The sequence below is a fragment of the Ctenocephalides felis genome, unplaced genomic scaffold (genome assembly GCF_003426905.1).
Source record: "Ctenocephalides felis isolate EL2017-DRISC unplaced genomic scaffold, ASM342690v1 CF-g0.4_SCAFFOLD_01886, whole genome shotgun sequence".
Classification (NCBI taxonomy): Eukaryota; Metazoa; Arthropoda; class Insecta; order Siphonaptera; family Pulicidae; genus Ctenocephalides; species Ctenocephalides felis.
Window position 1 is genome coordinate 134,171,574 of NW_020538040.1, and position 9,209 is coordinate 134,180,782.

General features: G+C 30.9%; 2 protein-coding genes across 2 annotated transcripts in view; one reads left to right on the plus strand and one right to left on the minus strand.

Annotated features, from left to right (window-relative positions):
* Window positions 1-9,133, minus strand: part of LOC113378244 (potassium channel subfamily K member 16-like) — a 43,152-nt gene extending 34,019 nt beyond the window's left edge. Inside the window, exon 1 of the mRNA XM_026618770.1 lies at window positions 9,024-9,133. Coding sequence (XP_026474555.1) covers window positions 9,024-9,133 — 110 coding nt within the window. The remainder of the gene's footprint in view (window positions 1-9,023) is intronic.
* The window catches only part of LOC113375578 (trypsin-1-like), a gene marked incomplete in the record, with an annotated part of 382,748 nt that overhangs the window by 346,561 nt on the left and 26,978 nt on the right, over window positions 1-9,209 (plus strand).

The following is a 9,209-nucleotide window of genomic DNA, read 5'->3' on the forward strand; positions in this document are numbered from 1 at the left end:
TTTAAATATAGGACTAGGACTTACGATAACTGCCATAATATTTTTTTTATATAATATAGAGTTCCGTGTTATTTATAACTTTTTTCAGTCACAATTTTGATTATTTTGGTGCATTGACCATACCATACATTTTGGATCATACTCAATTGTTTTAAAAAATTGTTAAAAAAATTCAAAATTACAAAAAAACAATTTAAAAATTTTTTATAGAAACTGGTCAAATTTTCATAACTCATTATCTAATATGTTTATTTATATGTAATGTTAATTTTTCGCACAATAACTAATTTGCAACATAATAATTAATTCATTTTTATGGTGTCATAATATTCTTATAATGTGTTTCACATTTATAACGCATAAAAATACATATTTATTATTAAATTACAAACAATAACCACATTAGTTGTTATTGAACTATTAATACATGATTTACGATTAAATTACTGACTATAACCAATTGAATTATTAATACATGATTAAATGAATTAAAGTATTACATAAATGACATTGAATTGTATTTAAAGATGATGAAGTATATAAATCTTTTTTTTATTGATTTATGCAAGATTTACTGCTGAATAGTTCTAATTACTCCATTTACGTATTAATCAATTTCCTTTAGGATTAGTTATGGTAGGGAAATAAGCACCTAATCGCAAAAAAATAAAATGAAAATGTTTATATATCTTTACGTTTTTGAGGTTTTTGAACATTTTGGCATATCTTAGAAAAAATGAATGTATGTGTGTGTGCGTGCGTGTGGGTGTGTGTGTCGACAAATCTTTGTCGACGATTTAGGGAGCACGGTTCAACCGATCTGAATAATTCGATTCCTATTGATAAGGAGACGTGCTAATTAGTTTTTGGACAAGGTGGGTCCAACTGTTTCGAAGATACGGTGCAAAAAGTGCCAAAAAATCAGTTTTTTATCGAACGGAGCGTCCAAATTTATTTCTGCGATTTTATTAATTCGAAAAACATTTTACTTGTATTGGCAAAATGAAGAACTGATTATATTTTTGGGAAGGCAGGTCTAGCGGTTTCGGATTTCGAGTTAAAAAAGTGAAAAAATACCATTTTGCGGTCAAAAGGGATCATAAGACTCAAATAAAATATTTGCACATAAAACTATCAGATATTTTATAGAGATTTTGATAATAAGTATTTATTTGTCTAACGGACGCGGCGCTTAGGCGCTTCGATATTTCGTCCCTAAGCAGCTAAAGCAGCGCGATTGCTTTGAAAAAATGTTCAACGTTTCCAAAATATTTGAAATTATAAAAAAAATATTTTTGTTCAAAAAACACAATTTCTTTCAAAAATTTCAAAATTCTCAGAAATTATATTTCTTCAAAGTTCAAAAAAAATATGATCTTTTTTAAACATTTATGGTACTGGAAGTTCTAGCAATTTGCCTTAAGGCACCATGCAATACACCACTAGTTTTTTGTTTTAGAAATTATTATGAGTCTACATATTTTCAAAATATATTCATTAATGAAGATAGTTTTTATAATCACTTGTCCGTAGAGTAAGAAAAAGAATTTTTTGAAAATGTTTCATTGATAAATAATTTCATTAAGGCATTTTGTTTTTAATAATATATAATATAACATGAAATAGTAACTGAATAAGCAAATGTTATCCTAGCTAGGTGTATTAATTATATATTTATTTACTTATTTATATAAGAATGAGTATTTTGGTGGAAAGGAGGACCGTGAACCAAATTTCCGATTCAATTTGGGACAATTTTGTTATGAGTGATTTCCCATTGCCATTTCGCACCACGGTGTTATTTTCAATTGTAAACATAATTTTAATCTATATTTCGGAAATGGACAAGATGTTGTATAATATTAGGCCGTGATATAGAAACTTTAAGACAAAATCCGTATGCAGTATATATATATATATATATATATATATATATATATATATATTGAAATGTGTTTATATTGAGTATGTTTTTTGATCTTACCACAACTGCAATTTTTCCTAATACTGTCCGACGTCTCAAAAGAATTATCTTCTAATCCAAAAAATGTATCAAACAGGAATCGCTCTGATCTCTCGCTAATCACTAAATGCCCTAACGACATCACAATAAATAAATATTTATACAGACACATTTTGGAAAAAACAAACGATGCATTAACAAATCACATAAACACCATTAGAAACTGTAACACAATTTCGTACTGTGCACTTTGTCATTATCACAGACTTATTGATAATAAAATAAATATTAAACTAACTATTAATAGTTAGTAAATTGCATCGATGGGATACTTGACAAATTCATCCATGTCGGCACGTTAATTAATAACCGTACTTATGCTGCGAATTGATTTGGCCTGGTTATGACTAATATAGCAGGCGAATTCGTTCTGTTATAATATAATATCAGCTATGCCGATGGTATTCGACAACGCAAATATAACAAGTGTGTAAATGCTTTCTCCGAACGGGGAAAGTTACACCAGTAATTTATTTAGATGGAATATGCCGTTTGGTGAGAGATGGTGGGACACTGATAGCGGCGCCGAAAGTCGAACTGGACGCGTTTTGCGTTCGCGATCGACGTCAGGCCGAGGACTCATGCACCGGACGACAGATGATAACGGAAAACAACATACAAAACATAATATCATACATAACTGGGGAAAAAAATTAGTGGTGCATGGCATCATGCCCTAAGGCAAATTGCTTATACTTTCCATTGCAAAAGTTTTTTTTTGAAGTAAAACTTCTTTAGGCGCGACTAGGGTGTAAATCCGTACAAATGCAACGGAAGTGCGTTGCGACAGATAAGATAAGATAAGAGTCGAGTGCCAATGATTCGTCATTCGCTCTCGATGATACCATTTCTATACAGGTCGATTGTGATTAGTCGTCGCGTATGTGAATAGAGATCTGTCGTTCTATGCGTACCGGCGCCAACGTTCTATGCGTACCGATATCAACAATGAAATCGGCATAGATAAATAAACATTTTAAAGTTACATCGTAGTACAAATCTTGATTTAATGAAAAATGCCTGAATTAGAAAAATATTTTACCCTGTTTCTTGATAATATTTTTTAATAAGATTAATGATTATTGAGTTTTTTTATTAGAATTTATTTCTATATTATTCGTAGTTTCTATGAATTTCTGAAGTTATTAAAATGGAAAATATTTTTTAGACAAGACAGATATTACATCTGTTCAAAGAATGAGATTATATCGCCAGCGAAAAAGTAAAAAAAATACAAGCAGTCAATGAATGTATGTTAATTTTCATTACATGAAGTTCTTCAAACACAATTATTACATCATGAGTATAATAATTATGCGAAAACGATATTTGTTTAGGCGTTGTTTAACATAATCCACTGTATGAACGTATATTATAGAATTTATTAATCAGCAATTACTTTATTACCCTAATGAAGGTTCATTTCTAAATGCATTTCTAAGTGCGCAACTAAGTTCTCGCTGTTTGTCAGTATTTGGCTCTAGCAGTAAGGGTTGGTCGATTTTGACAAATTCAAAACGTCTTGAAACAAGCTTAGACATATGGTGAACAAACTGCTGCGACACATGAGTGATTTCGTTTTTACATTATAATATACTTCTGGTTAAGTGGATATGTCCAATTTTGTGCCAAACAATCGTCATTTGCGGGGAGTGTTGATCTTTGTCTTCCATTCGAAAAAAACGGCAGCTCAAGTGCATCGAGAGCCACGGAAATGTTGCTCTGAGCGAAACAACATGCCGTGAGGGGTTTCGTCGCTTCAAAAATGGTGATTTTGATGTTGACGACCACCCTCGTAAAGAAAGGCCAAAACCTTCATAAATGCTAAATTGAAGGCCTTACTCGAAGAGGATTCATTCCGAACTCAAGAATATCCTGGTTCAGAATTAGGAGTTACCCATCAAGCCATTTCCAAGCTATTGCATGCATTGGGGATGATTCAGAAGCAAGAAACTGCGGTTCCTTGTGAGTTGAAGCCAAGAGACGTCGAGCGTCGTTTTTCGCCTGTGAACAACTGCTCCAGTGGCGAGAAAATAAGAGGTTCTTTATTACATCGTGACAGGTGATAAAAATGAATACATTACAGCCGAAGGTCATGCTCTACATATGGTGGGACCAGGTCGGTCTTATTCATTATGAGCTGTTGAAACCGAGCGAAACCATCACTGGAGAACTGTATCGAACTCAATTGATGCAATTTAGCCGAGCACTGCGCGAAAAACGGCCACAATACGAGCAGAGTGATTTTACTGCATGACAACGCTCGGCCTCGCGTTTTCAAGTCTGTTAAAACCTACTGGGAACGCTCAAATGGCAAGTCCTACCCCACTCGCTATATTCCCCAGATATCGCACTGTCCAATTTTTACTTGTTCCGTTCGATGGCACATGGTCTGGCTGATCAGCAGTTCAACTCATATGAAGACGTCAGAAAATCACTTGATTCGTGGATAGCCTCAAAAGACTACCACTTCTGGCGCCAAGGTATTTGAGCTCTGCCAGAAAGGTGGGCAAAAGATGTGCCTAGCAATGGGCAATACTTTGAATGAACCAGATATAGAAGTTTTTTTATAATAAAGTTACATTTTCATCGAAAAAACAGCGAGAACTTAGTTGCGCACCAAATAAATAAAATTTAAAAATAATGCAAAGCATAACTGGTGAGAAACACATAAACAAACTTGGGAAACATAACAAGTGAAAAACACAAAAACAAATATAATGGGATACTTAACTAGTGAAAACTACAAATGCAAATATAACGGGTAAAAAACTCGAACATGAACATAATGGTCGAAAAGCAACGGATTCATCAACAATCATTAATTACTTTTATTTCATTTTAATTACTGTCCCAAAATAGTACTTTACCTTTACCTTTCATGAATCCGAAGATTTTGCCACCTCGTTTAGGAAAATATTTGTAATGTGTGTAAGGGAATTTCCAAATATTTACTTATACTAATTCAATAATTACTGCTAATTGAATAATGCAAATATTTGTTCTGTCATAGGTACATATCAAAATCATTGATAGCTTATTGGTTGGTTGATTGCGTAAAGCAAATAAATACACTATCCATAGGTGTGAAATTGTTATCGAAACGAGAAATTAATACAATTTATAAAATAAATTTGTATCATTAATAACATAATAAATTCATGCAAACAATAATAAGGTATTTACTCCATACGTTTTGGTACGATGTTCATTCATTCAGCAGTTTATACCAATTACAACTCAAAACTTGGGGAGCGCATGGCACCGTGCCTTAAGGCAAATTGCTGGAACTTCCCGTACCGTAATTAAACATTCGGGGAATGAAAATAATCAATAATTGTTTTGAATAATTGCAAATAGATTATTACATACTGTAAACTTATAAGTGCTTTTTAAATTGGACGACGAGCGTATTTTATGAACAACTTATGTGTACGTTTACAAGAGTCCTTTTTTTTAAATTTTGAGAATTTGAAGATTTTGGAAAATATTCGATTTTTTTAATTATTGAAATATTCTCAAATTTTTGTAAGAAATTTTTTTTTAATTGTTAAAAATTTAGTTTTTTTGAAAATTTTCAAAATTTTAAATTTTCTGTAAATGCATTTTTTGCACACCATCTACTCAAGCAAATTGTTATTTGAATTCATCTAATCGGGTGATCCGTTCTCTCAACTGAAGAACCGTTTTTACACCCTTTGCGCACCATACCTCCGAAACATCAAAATTGCCTTTTGCAAAAACGCCTCGCAATCGAGTACGAACCGAATGATTTCTCAATTTTATAAATCGGTTATTCTATACTATCGAAAAAGTCGGGGACATTTGATTGAACCATATACGTGAATTTTAAAATTAAAAATCTTGGTACGGAACCTAAAAAACATATAGGGTACGCATTATTAAAATCTCTATAAAATATCTGATAATTTGATGTACATATGTCCAATAAACATTTTTAAGACTAGACCTGCCTTCGCCAAAAACTAATCAGCACGTCTCCTTGTCAACAGCAATCGAATGTTTTCGAATAATTGAAATCGGTTGAACCGTGTTCCCGAAATCGTCGACGAAAATTTGTATCCGCACTCACACACACACATACATCCATTTTTTCTAATGTATGCCAAAATGTTCTGAGAGAAACGTAAAGATATATGAACATATCCGTTTTCGTGTTTTTTTGCGATTACTATAACTTACCCTACGGGAAGTTAAAAAGTTTAAATTTTTTGAAAAATTCAAAGTATAAAAAAATTTCGAAACATAAAAAAATTCAAATTTCTCAAAAAAGTCAATTTTTTCAAAAAATTTCAAGTCTCATTTTATTCAAAGTATTACAGAAAATTTTAAAGGTTGTTAAAAAAAATAATTTTTGGTACGGGAAGTTCTAGTAATTTGCTTTAAGCCACGATGCTATGCATCACTAGTTTATTTTATATTTATCATCTAGGAATTATAACTAGAATCATTTCGTATACCGCCATAAATTTCGAATATTAGCCTGTATAAATTGCGTGAATTGGAATTGGAATTGTTCAATTACAAAATAAATTCAAAAAATCTCAAGATATATTTTGGAACTTTTTATGTTAATGATTAATAATATCGTTAATGATTAATTAATATCATATTAATTTTTTTCATTATAGAAATACATTATATCAATTAATATTGTTTTTTAACGTCGATATAAAAATATGCATAATGCAAAATTTTGCATCTTCATATATTTTCAATGATACAGATAATACTGGTTTGATTTAAAGACATTTTTCTGATTTTATTGGGTATCTTTCTGTTTTTTCGACTGCATATAATTTTTAAAATTCTTAATAAATAGTAATAAATCGTTGTAAGTAAATAAAAATGCATTACATTGATAGAAGAATGGAAATAGTTTGCACCTGTCTACGATACCTTCGACCTAATTCCACGCCTGATGTATCACTTTCGTTGGAATTTCAATGTTTCACTTTTATCGGAAAGCGAAAACCGTTGAAGTAATTTTACTTAAAGAATGTCATGGAAATGCTGTGAATGAGAATTTAGTAACACGAATTTCTTTTTATTATTGTCGTAAAATAAATAGATTCATAGAAAGATGTAAATTTGTAAAGTTTGCGAATAAATTTCTATGATAAATGCCACGGATGCCAATAATGAAAGAGATACTGTTAAGGCACGTTCTCATGCGCCGAGCAAAACTTCAAGAAATAATAAGTAGATATTAATTAATTAAGCCCAATCAAAATGTGAGAAAGAGCTTAAAACATGTTCACTAAATTAAGAAAAATCATGTGATAACTAGGTGTAAGTGTCTTTTTCTCTTATGGCAAGTTGCTTGAACTTTCCGATATGTGATAATTGATTTTATCAACAAAAATTAGCTATTTGAATAAAATATTTAACTGCTTATTTCAAATTTTAGGTTTCTGCTTTTACTGAAAACCAATCAATCAAACACATCGACAAAATTCACATTTTGAGTAATCACATCACAAAGGAGACTTTAACACAAATTTTGACTCATCATATTTTTCAAATTTTGAAGATTTTTTTAAATTAAACCACATGTCGCCGGCCCATAATATATAGGTATGTTTAGTATAATCATGATCTCTATTATCATGAAAATATTCATCAAAAACATCCAAAGAAAATTTTTAACATTTGATTACAAAGAAATGGTCCGGCCGATCTTCACCAAAAACTAATCAGCGCAATTCTCCACCAATATCTTGTTGAACAGTTTTTGAATTTTAAAAAATCGATTCAAATACAGAATATTTAAATATTTCTCTGGAATTTTGGAAGGTATCACATTTTGCACTATGATTTGTCTTTTAAATAATTCTTTTCACATTTATGCAGATGACACTAACTAGCGATAACTATTTTTGCTATAATTATAATTATTAAAATATTTTTCTGTTAGTTTTCTGTTTAATGATTATTTTCACAAGATAGATTGCACAATATATACTACTTTATAGGTCTGTATTATTTATTTAATAATCCTGTTGAGACATAACATCAATATTGGTTAGTAATTAAAGGAGGTATCAAAAATTGTTAAATATAATAATAAATGCCTTTACTGTGAATGTTTTATACACTACGTTCTTATATTTAGAAATATATTATAACTACATAAAATATACAGGCCACTTTGGCGTATCTTACAATGATCTCTCAACCCTCCTTCATGCATAATGCTAGTAAGTAAAATAATTATTTTGGCTTTATCATACAATTATACATCTCTAGATCATGTTATCCCAACTGAGAGACTGCATATTTCTTACAATAGTTTTTGAGATATTAAAATAATAGTGATATTTGACGGTTTTACTGTCTGACTAAAGCATAAAAGCTTATGAAGTAAGTAGAGTTGATGACATATAATAGGATAGATGAAGCCATAAAAGCGGATACAATAACATTTTTATTCTTGCTTTGATATCCTAAGTAAAATGATTTACAAGACAAGAGAGCTTATTTGAAAAATATCTTATACCTTTAAAAATAAATAATTCATACATCAACTAGTAGTAATATGACACATTTGTTTATAAAATTATATTACTGAATTGCATGTTTTATGGCTAAAACTTCCGCCACAGGCCAATGTACCATCGGATTGTTCGGTTATTTGCCACTGATATTTTTCTCCTGAATTGAAGGAATTAGCATTTTGGAATAAGTTTCACAAGATGAACTATCGTGCACGCTGACCTACATCTATCTGATTGGCCTGAGGTTATTGAAAATTTATTTATCGCTGATAAATCGCAATAAATTCATTGTATGGTATCAACAGCAATTCACAGATTTGCTTGTTTTTATCACTTTTCACTCTTTAGAAATGGTTTTTGAATTTTATATTGTCAGACATTTCTTCTGTACTGCGCATTCGTCTTGAATTTATGTTCTTAATTAGTAGGATCTTTATAAACGATGTCTCAGAAATCGAATGATTTCTGAGACTGATTTTTACCGTTGATCATTTACCTGCGCCAATGCGTGTTCCTGCGGCACAGCCAAGTTTTCTATACCACGAAATAGTTGGCATATAAAATATGAATCAACTGTCATACTTCCAAACATTTTGGATCTGCCTCTGTCAATTGTTCTTCAAAATTGATAAATTACCTTTCTTTCTTTCAAGAAAATCAAATCGATA